The sequence below is a fragment of the Selaginella moellendorffii genome, unplaced genomic scaffold, assembly GCF_000143415.4.
Source record: "Selaginella moellendorffii unplaced genomic scaffold, v1.0 SELMOscaffold_27, whole genome shotgun sequence".
NCBI lineage: Eukaryota > Viridiplantae > Streptophyta > Lycopodiopsida > Selaginellales > Selaginellaceae > Selaginella > Selaginella moellendorffii.
Window position 1 is genome coordinate 1,797,261 of NW_003314288.1, and position 16,920 is coordinate 1,814,180.

The 16,920-nt window shown below is 49.0% G+C and overlaps 6 protein-coding genes across 7 annotated transcripts; 5 read left to right on the plus strand and 1 right to left on the minus strand.

Annotated features, from left to right (window-relative positions):
* Nucleotides 1-3: 3 nt before the first annotated feature.
* Nucleotides 4-1,426, plus strand: LOC9629607 (GDSL esterase/lipase 6). The gene is made up of 4 exons (XM_024680189.1): nt 4-351; nt 415-527; nt 591-806; nt 886-1,426. Exons 1-4 carry the CDS (start codon nt 24-26, stop codon nt 1,420-1,422), a joined length of 1,194 nt encoding a protein of 397 aa, XP_024535957.1. The 5' UTR covers nt 4-23; the 3' UTR covers nt 1,423-1,426.
* Nucleotides 1,427-1,471: 45 nt separating this feature from the next.
* Nucleotides 1,472-3,625, plus strand: LOC112348206 (pentatricopeptide repeat-containing protein At4g02750-like). The gene is made up of 2 exons (XM_024680339.1): nt 1,472-1,825; nt 2,009-3,625. The coding sequence occupies exons 1-2, from the start codon at nt 1,472-1,474 to the stop codon at nt 3,623-3,625; spliced, it is 1,971 nt and encodes a 656-aa protein (XP_024536107.1).
* A 30-nt stretch (nt 3,626-3,655) lies between these two features.
* Nucleotides 3,656-5,538, plus strand: LOC9629608 (organic cation/carnitine transporter 7). Its single transcript, XM_024680186.1, has 5 exons — nt 3,656-3,989; nt 4,052-4,289; nt 4,367-4,925; nt 4,979-5,181; nt 5,242-5,538. Exons 1-5 carry the CDS (start codon nt 3,724-3,726, stop codon nt 5,458-5,460), a joined length of 1,485 nt encoding a protein of 494 aa, XP_024535954.1. The 5' UTR covers nt 3,656-3,723; the 3' UTR covers nt 5,461-5,538.
* Nucleotides 5,539-5,748: 210 nt separating this feature from the next.
* On the minus strand, nt 5,749-10,380 carry LOC9629609. Of its 2 annotated transcripts, none has more exons than XM_024680353.1 (25): nt 10,252-10,380; nt 10,099-10,196; nt 9,850-10,030; nt 9,708-9,789; nt 9,495-9,660; nt 9,356-9,437; nt 9,180-9,304; nt 8,953-9,114; nt 8,712-8,905; nt 8,518-8,658; nt 8,379-8,467; nt 8,170-8,317; nt 8,055-8,116; nt 7,959-8,002; nt 7,742-7,905; nt 7,557-7,681; nt 7,458-7,500; nt 7,339-7,408; nt 7,188-7,289; nt 7,040-7,130; nt 6,888-6,980; nt 6,577-6,839; nt 6,375-6,527; nt 6,123-6,314; nt 5,749-6,051 (listed from the first exon to the last, which is right to left on the minus strand). In XM_024680353.1, exons 1-24 carry the CDS (start codon nt 10,364-10,366, stop codon nt 6,138-6,140), a joined length of 2,970 nt encoding a protein of 989 aa, XP_024536121.1. In that variant the 5' UTR covers nt 10,367-10,380; the 3' UTR covers nt 5,749-6,051; nt 6,123-6,137. The 2 variants fall into 2 exon arrangements, with proteins under 2 accessions (XP_024536121.1, XP_024536122.1); XM_024680354.1 differs by having other exon boundaries at nt 5,749-6,072.
* A 2,037-nt stretch (nt 10,381-12,417) lies between these two features.
* On the plus strand, nt 12,418-14,425 carry LOC112348183 (transcription factor bHLH91-like). Its single transcript, XM_024680306.1, has 3 exons — nt 12,418-13,502; nt 13,614-14,060; nt 14,210-14,425. Exons 1-3 carry the CDS (start codon nt 12,609-12,611, stop codon nt 14,303-14,305), a joined length of 1,437 nt encoding a protein of 478 aa, XP_024536074.1. The 5' UTR covers nt 12,418-12,608; the 3' UTR covers nt 14,306-14,425.
* Nucleotides 14,426-14,595: 170 nt separating this feature from the next.
* LOC112348207 (sperm flagellar protein 1-like) lies at nt 14,596-15,839 on the plus strand. The gene is made up of 8 exons (XM_024680340.1): nt 14,596-14,637; nt 14,699-14,770; nt 14,858-14,968; nt 15,026-15,135; nt 15,210-15,329; nt 15,427-15,456; nt 15,504-15,641; nt 15,691-15,839. Exons 3-8 carry the CDS (start codon nt 14,944-14,946, stop codon nt 15,769-15,771), a joined length of 504 nt encoding a protein of 167 aa, XP_024536108.1. The 5' UTR covers nt 14,596-14,637; nt 14,699-14,770; nt 14,858-14,943; the 3' UTR covers nt 15,772-15,839.
* Nucleotides 15,840-16,920: the final 1,081 nt, after the last annotated feature.

Genomic DNA, 16,920 nt, shown 5'->3' on the forward strand with positions numbered 1-16,920 from the left:
GCGTCTTGGAAATCTGACGTGGAATGCTGACTGCGCATCTCCTTTGTTCTTATGCCATTTCCAGAGCTCTTTGCTCTGCCGATTTGATTCGAGGTTGCGTTTGCTTCTCTTTTGGCTCTGCTATGGCGATGGTGTTCTTATTCGTGATCTTGTGCTGGATCGCGGGGAATGGTGCCGCGGTGGCGGCCGCGCGCGCCATGTTTGTGTTTGGCGACTCCCTTGTCGATGCTGGAACCAATGTGTTCATCGCTGGAGTGCCCAACGCGGCGAATTTCGATCCCTACGGCGAGACATTCTTCCACAAGCCCACTGGGCGGTTCAGCAACGGGAAAATAGTTCCAGATTTCTTGGGTGCGCAAGAATTTTCTTTAGTTTGTCTATAGAAATTCTTGACTTTGATTTGGTTGAGCGCAGCTGGATTGCTGGGACTCGCACTGCTGCCACCGTTTCTCAAGCCAGGATCGAATTTCTCGCAAGGGGCGAACTTTGCATCGTCCGGGAGTGGGATCTCGAACAATCCAGACAATGTTGGTGATTGATTGAGAGAGGGATCTTGGATTTTCGTTTTGATTCCTGGATCGTTTCTGCAGGATCTCATCCCTCTAAATGCCCAAGTCCGGCAATTCCAGGAGTTTGTGAAGAGACGCAAACCTAGGGAGCTCTCTATCCCGGCTTCCATCTTCTTGCTTGTCACTGGCAGCAATGATCTTCTGGGAGGATACCTCCTAAATGGATCCGCCCAGCAGGCTTTCAACCCCCAGCAATACGTCGATCTCCTCCTCGGCGAGTACCAAAAATCTCTGCTGGTAAGGAAAAGAGCAAGGATTGGGATCATCGGTTCAATCGACACAAAAGAGCTCTTAAATTCTTGCTTTGATCGAGCAGGCTTTGCATCAATCCGGTGCCAGGAAGATCGTCATCACTGGAATCGGGCCTCTGGGATGCACGCCGTCGCTGCGATTACTCCAGGAGATCACCAACAATGCCACCGGCTGCTTGGAGGAATCAAACCAGCTCGCGCTGGCATTCAACACGAAGCTGGCGCAGCTCTTCCAGGAGCTAACGAAGAATCTCACGGACGCGAAGATCATCCTCGTCAAGCCCTACGATTTCTTCCTCGACATGATCAACAATGGCACGAAATACGGTAGGATTTCGAGGAAATTGGATCGATCGAGAGATTTTTCTTTCTTTATCGCAGGATTTGAGGAGACGCAGAAGAACTGCTGTGGCGGTGGAGCATACAATGCGATGATTCCTTGCGGACGCGATGCGCCATTCCTGTGCCACGTCCCATCCAAGTACCTCTTCTGGGATTTCCATCCCACACACCAGGCGGCGCGATTCATCAGCGACCAGGTCTGGGGCGGAGCTCCCGCGTTCGTGGAGCCTCTCAATCTAAGAGCTCTAGCTCAAATTTAAATCCCAAGTTCTTGGCGCCAAAAGTTCTCGCGGCATTCTTCATGGGTGGATGGATCGCAGGGAATGCATCAAGCTCCTCGATTCGTGCACGGATCTCGCCGCCGCGGACAAGCTCGACGCCCACGTCCGCGCTCGCTACGGCGATGCCGATCGATTCCTGGCCAACAAGCGCCTGGAGATGTTTGGGCGGTGCGGGAGCACTGGCAGGGCGCGGGAGATTCTCGACGGCATCGCCCTGGGCGACAGGGATTGCTTCTCGTGGGATCTCATGCTCTCCGCATATGCCAAGAATGGACAGATCGATGCCGCCACACAGCTCTTCCGTGAGATGCACGGCACGACGATCGTCTCGTGGAACACGATGCTCGCCGCATATTCCCGAGATCTTAGCCGGGCCATCGCCGTATTCGATTCCATGCCGGAGAGGAATCTTATCTCGTGGAACTCCATGCTCGCGGCATATGCCCAGAACGGGCATATTCTTGAGGCAAGGTTGGTGTTCGATTCTATGCCCCTTCGCAGCCTAGTTTCGTGGACAACTTTGTTAAAGTCTTACACGCTAATCGCTAAGATCGATCTGGCAAAGATTTTTTTTGACGAGATGCCTGAAAGGGATCTGGTCTCCACGACCGCGATGCTCAACGCATATGCCCAAAGCGGGGATCTGGAAGATGCCAAGAAAGTATTCCAGGAATCTTCTCGGCACAACCTTGTGCTCCTTACTGCGATGGTGGCGGCCTACGCGCACGGCACCCGGCTGGAAGATGCCAAGAGGATATTCGACTGGATGCCCGAAAGGAATGTGGTGACGTGGAATGCGATGCTGTCCGGATTTGCCCAGAACCAACGACTGGATGCCGCGCGGAGGCTGTTCCAGCAGATGCCCGAGCGCGATGTGGCCACGTGGAATGCCATGCTGGCGGGGTATGCCCAGAACGGCCACTTGGAGGATGCCAAGTGGATGTTTGACTCGATGCCGCTGCGGAATATTACGACGGCAAATGCCATGCTGGCTGCGTATGTACAAAGCGACCGAATCGAAGAGGCTAGGCATCTTTATAGATCCATGGAGGAGAGGAATCTAATTTCTTCGAATATTATGCTTACCACATATGCCCAATCGGGGCAAATGTACGAAGCGGAAACAATCTTTGATTCATTGCCGGAAGTCAACGTTATTTCGTCGACCTGTATGATAGGAGCTTATTCTTCAAACAGTCATGTTGACCGTGCGAAGACAATGTTTGACCAGATTCCACACAAGAATATTGCTTGTTGGAATTCGATGCTCGCTGCATATACCGAAAATGGGCAATTAGAACGAGCGAAACTTTTCTTTGATTCCATGCCTGAGAAGAACTTGATCTCGTCAACAACATTGTTGGCAGCGTTCTCGCAAAACGGCCATATTGAGGCCGCCAAAACCTTGTTTGAAAGTTCGCCCCAGAGAGATCTGATCTTGTCAACTGCAATGCTTTCAGCCTATGCCCAGAACGGGCATCTAGGAGATGCCTGCGATCTCATCACTAGTATGCCCGAGACGAACCTCATCTCCCAGACAGTGATGCTAATCGTCTACGCCCAGAGAGGTTTCTTCAACCACGCCAGGCAAATGTTCATCCGGATGCCACAACGGAGCCTCATTACCTGGAACACGATGCTGTGGGTATTCTCCCTCAACCGCGATCTTGCCAGCGCAAAGGAGCTCTTCGATTCAATGCCCGAGCGAGACCTCGTCTCGTTTAACTCGATCCTCGCCGCGTTTGCCACCTCGAGCCAGGACTCTGGAGTCGCAGCGACGGAAGCTTTCCACAGTCTCCTAGCGGTGGAATCCCCGGACTCCATGTCCTTCGTGCTCGCGCTGCTCGCTCGCAGCCACACTGGCGGGACTGAGTCCGCGAGGAGCTCCTTCGTCTCGATGATCTACGACTTTGGGCTGGCCCCGACCAAGCAGCACTACAACAGTATGATCAATCTGCTGGGCCGGGCAGGGCATCTGGAGCGAGCGCTGGATCTCGTCGCGAGCATGCCGTTTGTGGCCGACGCCATGGATTGGAGATCCCTGCTTGGATCGTGTAGCAGCGGTGGTGCTACTATCAAAGGCAATCGCGATGTTCCAACGAGCGCTCTTGGTTTGGAACCCAAAGACGGTGCGTCCTACGTCTTGCTCGCCAACATTCTTTCGAATGGTAATATGCCTTGAACGTGGGGCTTTTACTTTAGGGCTGACTTGGCACACCATTTGGTCAAAACAGGCTAGATTTAGGGTGTGTTGAGCTCACATTTTCTCTCGCCTCCTGAATGGAGGAAGAGCGCGTCTTCACCCTGGACGACGCGATCGAGTCGTTAGGGTTTGGGCGATTCCAGTGCTTGATCCTCGTCTACGCAGGTATGTCGTGGATGGCGGAGGCGATGGAGATGATGCTCCTGTCCTTCGTCGGCCCGGCCGTGGAGCAGCTCTGGGATTTGTCCCCGCGGCAAGAGAGCGCCATCTCCAGCGTCGTCTTCGCGGGGATGATGATCGGGGCTTACTCGTGGGGTGTGCTGTCCGATTCCAAAGGAAGGAGGTATGATTTCTTCAGAAAAAACTATTTTTTCCATAGTTTTGGAGCTAAGATCCGTGGCACAGGATTGGCTTCTTTGCGACAGCCGTGATTACCTTCATTGCCGGATTCTTGAGCTCCTTCGCTCCAAATTACTACGCGCTGCTCTTCCTGCGAGCTCTGGTTGGGATCGGGCTTGGCGGCGGCCCGGTGGTGTCGTCGTGGTTCATGGAGTTTGTTCCAGCTCCAAACCGCGGGACTTTGATGGTGATCTTCTCGGTCTTCTGGACGCTTGGCTCGATCCTGGAGGCCATTCTAGCTTGGGTACGCGTAAGTAATTTATCTCGCGCTTTTTCTCACCATCTTTCTTTTTCCCTTTCGTTTTTTTTCTATTCTTTGAGACTATAATGCCGAGGCTGGGATGGAGATGGCTGCTGGGAGTTTCGTCCACCCCGCTCCTTTTCCTACTGATCTTCTATCCTTTGGTACCAGAGTCACCGAGATACTATGCGGCAAAAGGAGACACCGCCAGCGCGCTGGCTATTCTCAAGAAAATGGCCGCTGCAAACAAGCTGGAGCTTCCGCAGGGGAGATTTGTTTGCTCCGGTGACAAGCACGACGAGGAGGGGGTGGAGCTGGAAGCCACGCAGCTCCTGTGTGAAAAAACTCCCACTCCCGGCAGCAACGCAGTGATCGCGGCGAAAGACCCCCCGATCCAGTTCTTCTCCAAGTTTGCGGTGCTTTTCTCGCCTCCACTGCTGCGATCCACCATACTTCTCTGGTTGGTTTTCTTTGCAAACGCTTTTACTTATTACGGGCTGGTTTTGCTGGCGTCGCAGCTGAGCAGCCAGCAGACGAGGTGTAAGCTCGCCTCCCCCGCGAGAAAAAATTCGCCGCTCCTTCACTCCGGCGACTCCAAAGATCCAGTTTTTCGAGATGTTTTGATAACAAGCTGTGCTGGTAAGTTCGTCTCAAAGCTCTTGCGGTTTTGATCTTACGTTGTTTCTCTCCAGAGCTTCCTGGACTGATGATCGCGGCAGCAATGGTCGACTATTATGGCCGGAAGGTGTCCATGGCGGTCCTGTTTATTTTCTGTGGCCTCTTCTTATCGCCGCTGGTTAGTCCCCAACCGGAAGGCGTCACTACGTTCCTCTTGTTTGGAGCTCGAGCTTGTATCATGGGCTCCTTCACCATCTTATACGTATACGCGCCGGAGGTGAGCTTGTATTGTAACTTTACGTTGGATCATCACTGATCATGTTCTTCTTTCGTGAAGGTTTATCCAACTTCGTCTAGAACAACGGGCTTGGGCACCGCAAACTCTTTCGCCAGGATCGGAGGCATTCTGTGTCCCCTGGTAGCCGTGGCGCTTGTAAGGACGTGCCACCACTCCCTCGCCATTATGCTCTTCACGCTCGTCTCTGCCATGGCAGCTGCGTTGATCTTCTCGTTTCCAATCGAAACAAAAGGGAGAGCTCTCACCGATGTTGTTTGAGGTCTTCTGGAGCTCCAGCCCCTTGTATACTTCTCGATTCGTTTGTTTGAATAAAATAATTTCTCTTAATTCACCATAGATTTGAATCTTTTTTTAACTTCCAGCAAAAATGTCGATTCTGTGATCAAACATATTGACTTCTATCTTTTCTTTTTTGGTATTTCTAGCGGGACTCCATGGAAAGCATGAAAACCAGAGAGAAGAAATGCTCTGGATCATCCTGTTGCTGATCTTACCACCTTCCCACTTATGTAGATTTCTAATTGTGATAAAACTTTTCAAACTTCATGCTTGAAACAGGCTAGCTGTGGATCATTTTCAACAAGTTGCTCAAGCTACAAGTACTACAAGTCAGGTTTTTTGAGAGCTCGCTGCAAGTGGAGCTATGGATGGCCAAAGAAAGCGTATATCAACCTTAACGATTACATTGGCAACGATGATAATTACCTACGAGATTTCTCTTCCACTTGCCGCGGCATGAGGATCGTCACTGTCGAAGTCTATGGAGAAGGCAGGTATGTTGATCTTGCTGGGTGGTGCAAAGGATACGATCAAAAGGATCGCTGGACCGCTTTTTCTCTCGACTCTCACCTAGCAAACAACAACGGTTACCTTGAATGGTGTTACTAATTAAAAAAAAAAAAAAAACGATTTTCGTTTACCTTCACACATGGAAGTCAGGAAGAAACGCAGCTTAGAAGCTGCTCACAGAGCTTGCGGACTTCCGGCGAGGGGTCTGCCCTGGAAACTCTGGAGAGAACTTGCAAAGCATTCACCAGTGAGGAACCGCCTTCCTTGAGAATGGATTCGTGCACAAGGAGCGCAGCGAGCAGCTTCACGCCAGCCAGCCTCTCCTATAGGAACAGAAGGGGATTTCGGGAGCTTTTGAGAGTAACGAGATTTACTTTTGCTACCTCGTCTGCCGCTTTGTCGTTGTTCAGGCTATCGAGGGAGATATCGAGCAAAGTCTTTGCGTATGCGGGCAATGATGCTGCTTCCTTGAGGTTACAGACCGCACTAAACAGCACCTGAACGCACGCGGCTCTTACTATAGATTCGCTTTCCCTCTGCAAGTAAGAGTCCCGTTAGAACAAGATTTCCAATTCAAGTTCCAACCTTAAGCAGCGCTGAGACCACCGGAATAACTGACAAGAATGCGTCATGAGAGCTGGCTGTTATCTTGGAGGAGGAACTTATAAGGACGTTTGCCATGCACACTCTAAAACTGACCGGAGCAGCAACACAAGTGGCGTCCTGGATACTAACCGAGCTGCAAAAATCTGCTGGCGACGTGCCACACAACGTCGCTATGGCATACGGTCGATTTTGCAGGCAAGACATAACGCCATTTATAACTCGCTCTACCTTATTTCCTTCATCTGCAAAACGATAATTAGAATGAAAGGAACTTCTTCCATCTTTCGTACCTTTGTCGATCATCTGAATCATTGAGGTGTTAAACTCGGCACGGATCATAAAAGCAAAAGAATCGATACAGCCATGTTGTGCCTTCTGGACTTCTGCAGATGATGCAAAGTCAACATTTGTTTTTCTGGTATAAACTAGAGCACTTATATACCTTCTGAATTTGTAGGCCAGAGCAACATTGTTGTAAGGAGAGCTTTGATTTGCCCCATTACGTCATTGGAAAGGTTCTGGCAACCCCTCGTCTGCGTAGAAGCACGTTAGATTAATACTGTCTACAAGACTAAAAAAGAGTCCAATACCATAAGTGAGCTGCAGATTGAATACAAGCACGACTTAACTGCCACTATATCCATATTGTTCATAGCGATTCTTAATATATCAATCACCAGCGGGAGCAGTACCTGAAAGGAAACAAGTTATCATTTTAGACAGTGAGGTGAATACACTTGCCTCAGGAAGAAGACGTCCACTTAATTCGGCTGAAAGCTTCCGCACATCATCGAATTCGGAGGTACACATCCTGTTAGACGTAAGAATGAGAAATGGTCGCACGTTGGTAAAGACAATACCATTCAATCAGCATGCCTGTTATGGAGGAGCTTAGTGGCAATCCTGTGCGAGACAGTAAGTTAGTAAAACAAGAAACAACAAATGATCATAAAGCTTGCCTTGTAGAGGCGCGTATAGCTCTTCACATTCGATTGCATCATAAGCTCTCAAAGGCAGTAGCTTCAACACAAGCAGTGGACTAAGATTCCGAAAGAGATTTTGATCGCCTACGTCCTTCTTGTTGCTGCATACAAAAGCAACACGAGTATGTCGCGTGCTCTTTCTTTTTCTTGACTGAACTTACGTGGAAACCTCCAACATTTCTTGAAGCGTGCGCGCGAAAACGAGTTGGTGCACATCAGCCAAGTGGCTACTGATTTCACTCAGAAACCTTGGAAGCAAAGGATTTGATGGATCACTGAACATCTTCTCAAGGAGGAAAATAGCCAAAACGTTCCAGTTTTTCACCTGTTCCAAGGTATTGTTTTAAACCATAAGCCAATACAGTATCTGGCACTTACCGAAGGAGCCCAAGATGGCAGAAGACTCATTATTTGATCAATATCTAGCATAAAAAGGAAGCTTTAGTGCTTTAGTGAAGAAACTAAAAAAATAACCTGTTTTTATGGTGAGGACACTCGTTCCACCTTCTCCAGCTCGAGAAGCTAAAGAAAGATTTCTGAAAAACCACAGCCATGTAAGCCATCAGAAAAATTCGGCTAATGCACTCACCGAACACAGTCCAGGAGGACAGACACTGCTTGCCGTTGATCCGAATTGTGTTCTAAAATGGCAAGAAGCGTTGAACGTGCAAAATGTTGAGCTTTCTGATCGGGATCGTATAGAAGTTGGATAAGAGAAGGCATTACAACTGATGGATCTGGGTATCATAGTGCAGTAGAAGTAAATTAGACGTTAATTTTCAAGTGATACGTGCTTACCAAGTTTTACAAACAACGCTGAGGCACTAGTACGATCCATGAGTACCCCATCGTGGACGCGCTTCAACAAATGAGTTGCAAGAATATGACTGTCAAAGCGGATAGATAAACGCAAGTAGTTGATGTGATACTTTCGAACCTTAGAGACGAAGTGTTCAAAGCTTTTGAGTCGCAAACTCTTTGCACTAGTGTTTCAAGGATGTCAATACCGTTTTGTCGCCGACAGAGATTTTCCGAATCAATCAGAAGAAACACTCTTTGTAAATCTGGCGATGGATGGCTAAAACTGTTAAGAAGGAACCATGGATGCTAACAAATGCCAACACAGGATACAGTAGAAAATACTCTGCAACAAAGTTGACGGTCGTGGTTGAGGGCCTTTCGTTTCTGTAGAAAGCCTCCATTAAACTCTTCTCAAATGTGACCATAAAATCTTTGCTCGTCTTCTCGGTGTTTATGAATTTGGACAGAAGAAACCTCAATATCGCAACTGCAATAACCACGGTTTCTTTCTCGTTTCTAGATAGCTGCGTAAATGTTAAGACCACATCAGGAAAATAAAATTGATTTTTACCATGCACAAAAGAAGTCGTGACAATTCTCCATCATCAAGCGATAGGGAATCAAGTTTGTCAGCGTCCAGATGTCCAAGTAAAAGAGCGAGGCACGTCAGAAAATAGCAACGCATCTTAGACCAGCTTTTTTCGCTTTCACGATCCCCATCTGGCATATGGTGCTTTACAAGTGATAGAACCACTAACATCAAGCTAAAAGTCAATGCTTTTATCACGACGAAAGTACCTGTAGCCCCGTCAAAAATCTTTGAAAACTCTGAGATGGAAAAGATGCTGTGTGTGCATCGGAAATCAAAAGGCTGCTGTATTCTTTCCAGCATAATCTCAGCACGGAGCTCGAAAGGAATTTATCTGCAAAAACTTGAGCATGTCAGCGCTTGTAAAAGTAAAACTGGCTCTGACCTTCACTTGCTGCAATTTGACGAAGATGATTTTGGACCTGCATCAATCCGGCTGCATACAACAGACGTGTGTCGCAATTCCACTTCGAAAGAATAAAGTGAAACAAAAAGGTTCTCAAAGTAGTGTACAAGCATTGTACCTGGTAGAGCTCAGAGACGAGAGCCAATATTTTGTCCCGTTGATCCCAGAGACTAGTATCCAGATTCGTGTCTTGTGCGCAGGCGAGAAACTTGGTGATTCCCAGCGCACAATCCGCAGCTGCAATCGTAAGTCGTGTGGGAAGTATCTTATTCCCGTCCTTGACACTGAAATATCAGCATAGATAACGCAACTTATCGAAACTAAATCGGACCTGGCGTCACGAACTAGTCCAACAAGGTGAGGCACGCACGTTGAGAATATCGTCGCAGACTGGAATTCCCTCGACGCCAACTCTGAGATTAGATGCCGCATGTAAGTCAAAAGCCCAATCTTTTCTTTCCGCGGATTCATACCTCGTTGTCCCGAAATGTTATCTAGCAGCTCTTTGACGACCAAACAGCTCCCTAACTTGATATGGCGATCAAACTCCGTGGAGCATATTAAGAGCGTGAGAGTCTTCACAACTGGATTCCAGGCTTCGTCTTTTCGAAACAGCCATTGAATTATAAGAAGGGCCTTCTTCCGGTTCTTAGGCTGGTATTCGGAAGGAAGAAAAAAAAAAATGAGAACCATAAACGAGAGAGAGAGAAAAAAAAACTTACGTCTCTTAGCAGAGTAACACAAATCTTCACAATTGTTCCCTCGTCGTTGGAGAGACATTTCACGTGTTCTAACAAATAAATCAAGCGCTGATTCGTGCCTATACATTCAATGCAAATCAATCTCCTCTAGAAAGAAAAAATAGAAGAACTTACTGCTGGAAAACCCCGGCAAGCAAGCGCGATTAATCTCGCGCTTATCTGCCAGCATTAAGCCGCCTAGAACAGATCCAAGCGATGGAAGCTGGGAATTCGCGGTGCTGAGCTCCATCGCATCGCTACCGGATTCGCTAAAACCCTAAATCGCCCTAAAAACTCAAATAGATCCCGAATATCCCGTTGACAACATAAAACTTAAAAGCAGCCGTTGGATCTGGCGCGCAAGAGATCGATCGTTTTTCGTACCGCGTACGGCCCGCGTGTTTGTTACACATCACAATGTCCCGCATGCAGGAAAGCGGGGATCGCTTTCGGTTTTTCATGCCGGATTTGTGCTCGAGCAAGCGATCCTGCAAAGCAAGGGAGGAAAAAAAAAGTGGTGAGTGGTGAGCTACGATACGAAGATCAAATGTGAGAATTACCAGGCCTCGCAGCGCCACCAAAGTTGTGTGACTCAATCTAACGATACCAATTATGGACAATCATTCCAACGATGATAAAAGGAGCGGAGAAACTAGCCTGGCGCAAGGATCACGAGAGAAAACGATCAATCACAGCGCTAGGAACGCTACTAGCACAATAAATTCCAGCGAAGAAGGAAACGAAAACGAATGGATTCCTTACAGACCTCGCTGGATGGAGGGAGGGACCGCTTGCTAGCTTGGAGTGGTAGAGGCGGTCGATCGACGACTTTGATTGTTAGGTGCCTCCCAGCTCGATCTACAATTCTTGTGAGTGTACATCGGAAACGAGAGAGAGAGAGAGAGAGAGCAAAAAGGAGAAACCAACGAGATCATACCTGGTCTTTAGGAGAAAACTTTCTCGGCCTTCTTTGAACGCTTGTACTCCCGAGGCACAACCGTGCAAGATCCTGCCATTTTTAAAATGGTAAAGCCCGGCCTCATCCCAAGCGTGTTGAAACCATCCCTCGGATTGACTCGAGTTTCTCCTTTCCAATGATTTTTGACGGCGACGCTGCTACCAAGAACCTGTAATGCCTCCGGAGAGTGACTCTCTGATGCTTTGGTTTAGTCTGCCTCTGCCAGCCACTTGTTCCTCGTCTTCTCGCAGCTTTTTCCGTTGCCAGTCGAGATCGTAGGCTGTGTTGCGTCACAGAAATACTCGAGTTGGACAAGTTTGGTGAAGAACATGATGCCAGTCCATAATCCCGCGGGTACGATACTACTACTTTTTGTTCGTCGTAGAGCTTCTCGGCGGGACGAGATGATTAATTTGCATGCCGCCGCAACGACACCGATGCTCTACTCCCTGTTCAGTACAGAAAGGAGATTAGTTTAGCTTCAAGATGAACGCGCAAAGCTCTCTCAAGCGAGTAATGCACATCAAACGAAGCGATCACTTGACAGATGCCCTTTAGAAAATGATGTTGATATTGGCCCAGTGCGGAGGCTCGCAAAAGCAAAGCCACTTGACTCCGCAACCCCCAAAATTCCCTTGAGATCAAAGACGTCTTACACGACAGTACGTTTCTATTCAGATCGAACGACGACTCTCAGTGCGAAGACAGAAACGTGTAACTTGGAGGAAAATTCTCGCAACACTGAGATGAGCAGCTCAGCAAAAGGGATACGACGAAAGACCGAGACTAAGATGCCAAAGAATGCGTCTCCAACAAGCATAAAAACCTCTCTAAGCACACACACACAATTAAGCATGACGGATGTATGACGTACCCCGTGTAAGCGCTCGTCGTTAACTTGGTATGGCAGGGGCTGCGACAATTACTGTACCAGCCAGTCCTCGCTCCGTGCCTCCTAGAAAGCCAGCACATAGCGGACTACACTTATAGCCTCCTATGTGCATGGTCTTCCCTGTCTAGGAGTTGTAATCCCCGCTGGTGCTGGAGATTGTCGATATCATCTGCCAGTCGGGATGAAAAATAAGAGCCAGTCACCGACGCATTCCCACCATGAAGCTCACCTCACTCGCAGGGAATAAAGATCAAGCTCGAAGCGGAAGAAAACGAGGTGGCCCTGCATACCCCGGCGTACTACTTGGCGTGCAACCGAGTTCGTTGCTACCGTGCACCGGAACAAAAAGGACGGCTTTAAACGGAACGGAGGAACCCCTCGGTCGCTATATAATGTTGAATGCCTCTCGTTGTCTTCTTCCAGAGAGGCCCTTCATTCCAGCAAACCGGAAGCAAGAGGTGACAACATTCTTCTCCTTCGTTTTGTCGCCATCGTCGGCGTCGAGATGAGCTAGCATCAGGAGCAAGGTACCTGGGAAAAAAAATTGAGAAGAAGAAAACGAGAGAAAATCTTCTTGCCTTGTCTTCGATTTCTCCACATACTCCTCGTCGCCGTCTCGTGGTCGGGTGAAGGAGGATCAAAATGCAGCATTTTGGGGCTACCACGCTTTACGAGGATCACAACTACTTTGCTCGCTCCTCGGAAGCTTTCACGCTGGAAGGGGGCCTGGGTTCCGACACCGGCGCTGGCTTGCTGGATCTTACTGACACACTCGAGAAGCAGCTCGAGGCCTCGAATCTGGCGCTAAGTGACGCTCCACAACTCAGCTCGGAGTTGAACGTCCCTTCCACGGAATTCGAATTGGATGACCATGGCCAGCTCCTCCATGACATGTTGCAGCAGCAGCAGCCAGCAACCAGCAACACCGTCACATCCTCCACCACCACTGCCGCCACCTGGGAGGAAAACGTCCATGTCCTCCAGGAGATGCTTATGCAGCAGCAGCACATCCAAGTCCAACAGCAGCAGCAAAACTTCTTCGGCAACTCCACGCCACCAAAGTTCCGAAGAGAGTCGGAGCTTCTGAGCCTCCTCCAGCTTCCACGCTGTGCTTCAGGAGGAACTATCTCTGGACCATTCAGTTCCGTGATCTCCAAAAAACTGAGCCATCCCGCAGTGTCATCCTTCACCGCCGCCGAGATAGGAGGGGACTCTTCTCATCTCCACGGACAGCAAATGCTTCCCCAGCCTTCCTTCAGGCACTTGCTCCACACCTTGCCTCATCCGCCCGACCACCCGAGCTCGAAGCCGGGTATAATGCGTCCCCCTGGCTTGCTGGACTATGAAGACCGAGATAACAGCGCCGGTCACGAAGAGCGCCGGCTCTTTCCAAGCCTGATCGAAAAGAGGGACTTCACTTTCGCCAAAGGAGCAGAGAGCCGAGGCATCAACCACTTTGCAACCGAGCGGCAGCGGCGTGAATACCTCAACGAGAAGTATCAGACTTTGAGATCCTTGGTCCCAAACCCCTCAAAGGTTCGTTCCGCATTCCTGAGCCTCCGGCCTGCTGTCCATGCTGTTCGTTCTTCCGCTGTGCTGCATTTTTCTTTCGGCCGAACCAAGTCTCACTCCAATCTATGATCGCAGGCTGATAGAGCTTCTATAGTCGCGGACGCCATCGACTATGTCAAGGAGCTCAAGAGAACCGTCCAAGAGTTGCAGCTGCTCGTCGAGGAGAAGAGACGCGGCTCCAACAAGCGGTGCAAGGCGTCACCGGACGATCCCTCGGCCACGGACGTGGAGAGCACCACCGTGATGCAGCAGCCGGGAGGTACGAGAGTGTCCAAAGAGACAACTTTCCTGGGCGATGGCTCGCAGCTCCGGAGCTCCTGGCTGCAAAGAACATCGCAGATGGGAACGCACATCGACGTCAGGATCGTGGACGACGAAGTGAATATCAAGCTCACCCAGAGGAGACGACGCAACTACGTGCTCCTCGCAGTGCTGAAGAGCTTGGACGAGCTCCGCCTCGATCTACTCCACGCCAATGGAGCCAGTATTGGCGAGCACCACATTTTCATGTTCAACACCAAGGTAGTGCTCGCTCCTTCCTCCTTTCTTCTTTCTCTTTTCCTTTTCTATTTCTTTCTTTTCTCCTCCGCGTTGATCTTGCCAAGGTAGACGCGATCCATCAGCACATCGCTAAACTCTGGAAAGAAAGTTTGGATTTTCGGTCTTTGCAGATAATGGAAGGGACGGCTACCTTTGCGGGCCAAGTAGCGGCGAAGCTGATCGATGCGGTGGACCGGCATATAACCCTGGCCTCGTCGAGCTACTGACGATCGAGAAAAGCTCCCAAATCTCCGAGAAGCTGGATCATCTAGGGAGAGCACAAGATTCTTTGATAGATCACTAGCAAGAACAAGATTGAAATCTAATGCTTAACATACCCGGCTCCATCGATCGATCTCTCTCCCTCGCGCGTTGATCGATCTCTCTCGGATCGCGTAGAACCTAAAACCTAGAGGATTATCCACGTGTCGCAATTCTAGCGAGTGCGCGCGCTTTTCTCGATCATAACGAGAACAAACTAGATACAAAGAATAGGGTTTAGGAGGAGTGAGTGGGGATGGAGCTCACGCCGGAGGAGCTCACCGGGATCTACACTTGGGTATGCTTGCTCCTCGCAAATGCGCGCTTCGATCGCTTCTAAGCTGACCGGCATTGTTTAGTCCCGCCGCAGGTGGATGAGATTCCCTTGTCCAGGCCAAAGAAGAACATCGCCAGGGATTTCAGCGATGGAGGTATAGAATGCCCGTTTTTTTCTGGATTTTAGGCAAGCTCTTAGCTTTAGATGGAACATATGATTGATTTCTTCTTCTTCTGTCCAGTGCTTGCTGCCGAGGTTGTATCGTATTACTGCCCTCGACTTGTTGACATCCACAACTATAGCGCTGCAAACAGCTTGGCACAAAAGATGTACAATTGGAGCACTTTGAATGGTAAGGGATTTTTCCTTTTTTCCTTCTTTCTCTTTTTTCATTCTCGTGATCTCCCAGAAAGAGTGTTCAAGCACTTCAATCTTCAGCTATCCAAGGAGGACATTAGCGCTGTGGCGGGTGCCCAGCCTTTGGTGATCGAGGCTTTCTTGAAGCTTTTGAAAAGCAAGGTACTGGCACGAGCGTGCACGGGAGCACTTGTGTTTTCTCTTCGGATTTAAACGTGTGATGCTGTGGCTGGCAGCTGGAGAAATGCCCGTCATCCGCAGCCCGGAAATGTGAAACCGATAAAGCTGATGAGGGTAAGACGTACGCTCAGCCTGGAATGTATATACATACCGAGAATTCCTCCTGTGCTTGCAGAGTGCAGGCCTCGCGTTCCGAGAAGGTGGTTTGTTTTCTTCCAGATATGTTTTGATATTGCCATTTACGTGCTTTGTTCCAGACATTTTTTCGAAAAGAGCAGCAGTGCGGATAGAACATCGTCTTTGGTATGGTATCATTTCTTGTCTTGTTGATCTAATCTCGGCCTCAACAGGCATCGCACAAGGCTGCCGCTCAACTTTCCGACTCGGAAACGCAGACTTTGGCGTCGCAAGAAAATGATTCAAATGGTGTGGTAGCTACTCCAGCTCCAAACACGGCACAGATTCGCGAGCTGCAAGAAACCATTGAGGTGGTTCCTGCTTTATTTTTTTCCTGGCTGAGAATTCTTGTGTGAACAGGTCTTAGAAGCCAAGGTTTTCAGGCTAGAGCAGCTCATGAAGCTCAAGGGCGGGAAAACGGGACGGCTGAAAAGGTTATAGAACAAGGTCAACGCCTGTGTATTTTTCTATATAGCATGTCAATAGATCGTTACGGGTGGCTGCTTTTCTATTTAATTGTCGTCCTGGGGAAAGATTGCCATGCATAGTTCGTAGCTGCTCAACTTTCCTGGATTGCTGATAAGAGCGCGCTTGCGGAACTGAAAACGGTTGACCCGTCGTTAAACTGGTGAACTTTGTCAAGAGATATTTCTTTTTGCAGAATTCTTCGTGCTTCCCTCATTGAATTCCGTGATGCAGATGGTCTTCTGGAGAGCAGAACGCGACGAGCGAACACTAAGCAGTATAAAGTGCAGAATGTGACGAGGTAACACAATGGAGAAGTAAATGGACCACACAGCCGACCGCAACGTTTGATAGTTACAAGCAACTGACACGCCATGGTCTCACATCGTTTTCTATTTCCATAGAAGACCCATACGTAAGCGTTGCGACTTTTTTTTTCTGGTAACAGTTCTCTCTTGATCGATACCAAAAGGAGAATAACTTTGCTTTGCTACAGGAATGCGCGACAAGAGTCTCTCTCGGTGCCAACTTTCCCGAAAGCCGTGATACGGGATTGCGATGAGTTCAAATGGCCCTGTTAAAGGTATTGCTGTGAATTATACGAGTTGTGCTGAAGTTTTATGAAGGGAGACTGACCAAACGAATGCGACGAGCTACCACCTTTTGATTGAATAGAATCAAAGGACCACACGGGGATGAGATAGCCGCAGCGATTCAAAGGGGTTTGATGAGCGACCTTCACTGGACAAGGAAATGCCATCTCGTATTTGTCAGGCGCAGGCACTGTGAAGTTGCTTGTTCCTCTCAACGCAACGAGAAAGAGGAAAATAGACACAAAGGTGCGTGGTTCTTTCGGTTGGCTCATCTCACTCAAAGAGCGCTGCGTGTTGACGGTGGCTCCTCTATCCGTCACGCGCTACCCCATTTATAATGAAGCTATGGTGTGCTCTGTTCGCAGAGCTCGACGACGCAAGAAGTCATCAAGGACTTCGTGACAGACGATGAAACTCGGAGGAGACAACGCTATTCATCATCTCTGCTGGCTATTCTCGCTTCTGTCAATTACGGGTACGTGAACATCCATCGTACATTTCGAGATTTCTAAACTTCCAACTTCTTCTTCTT

Excerpts from the sequence above, each read along its gene's own strand:
- LOC9629609 (XM_024680353.1), bottom strand. The coding sequence starts at position 10,366 with ATGGAGCTCAGCACCGCGAATTCCCAGCTTCCATCGCTTGGATCTGTT. Across the intron at positions 10,031-10,098 it reads GTGTTACTCTGCTAAGAGAC|CCTAAGAACCGGAAGAAGGC; the intron begins GTAAGTTTTTTT and ends TCCGAATACCAG. Across the intron at positions 6,528-6,576 it reads TGGTCTCAGCGCTGCTTAAG|AGGGAAAGCGAATCTATAGT; the intron begins GTTGGAACTTGA and ends TCTTACTTGCAG.
- LOC9629607 (XM_024680189.1), top strand. The coding sequence starts at position 24 with ATGCTGACTGCGCATCTCCTTTGTTCTTATGCCATTTCCAGAGCTCTT. Across the intron at positions 352-414 it reads AATAGTTCCAGATTTCTTGG|CTGGATTGCTGGGACTCGCA; the intron begins GTGCGCAAGAAT and ends GGTTGAGCGCAG. Across the intron at positions 528-590 it reads TCTCGAACAATCCAGACAAT|GATCTCATCCCTCTAAATGC; the intron begins GTTGGTGATTGA and ends TCGTTTCTGCAG.
- LOC9629608 (XM_024680186.1), top strand. The coding sequence starts at position 3,724 with ATGGAGGAAGAGCGCGTCTTCACCCTGGACGACGCGATCGAGTCGTTA. Across the intron at positions 3,990-4,051 it reads TCCGATTCCAAAGGAAGGAG|GATTGGCTTCTTTGCGACAG; the intron begins GTATGATTTCTT and ends TCCGTGGCACAG. Across the intron at positions 4,926-4,978 it reads TTTGATAACAAGCTGTGCTG|AGCTTCCTGGACTGATGATC; the intron begins GTAAGTTCGTCT and ends GTTTCTCTCCAG.
- LOC112348206 (XM_024680339.1), top strand. The coding sequence starts at position 1,472 with ATGGATCGCAGGGAATGCATCAAGCTCCTCGATTCGTGCACGGATCTC. Across the intron at positions 1,826-2,008 it reads ATCTTAGCCGGGCCATCGCC|ATTTTTTTTGACGAGATGCC; the intron begins GTATTCGATTCC and ends GATCTGGCAAAG.
- LOC112348207 (XM_024680340.1), top strand. The coding sequence starts at position 14,944 with ATGTACAATTGGAGCACTTTGAATG. Across the intron at positions 15,136-15,209 it reads TGAAGCTTTTGAAAAGCAAG|CTGGAGAAATGCCCGTCATC; the intron begins GTACTGGCACGA and ends TGTGGCTGGCAG. Across the intron at positions 15,457-15,503 it reads CGGATAGAACATCGTCTTTG|GCATCGCACAAGGCTGCCGC; the intron begins GTATGGTATCAT and ends CGGCCTCAACAG.
- LOC112348183 (XM_024680306.1), top strand. The coding sequence starts at position 12,609 with ATGCAGCATTTTGGGGCTACCACGCTTTACGAGGATCACAACTACTTT. Across the intron at positions 13,503-13,613 it reads TGGTCCCAAACCCCTCAAAG|GCTGATAGAGCTTCTATAGT; the intron begins GTTCGTTCCGCA and ends CTATGATCGCAG. Across the intron at positions 14,061-14,209 it reads TTTTCATGTTCAACACCAAG|ATAATGGAAGGGACGGCTAC; the intron begins GTAGTGCTCGCT and ends CGGTCTTTGCAG.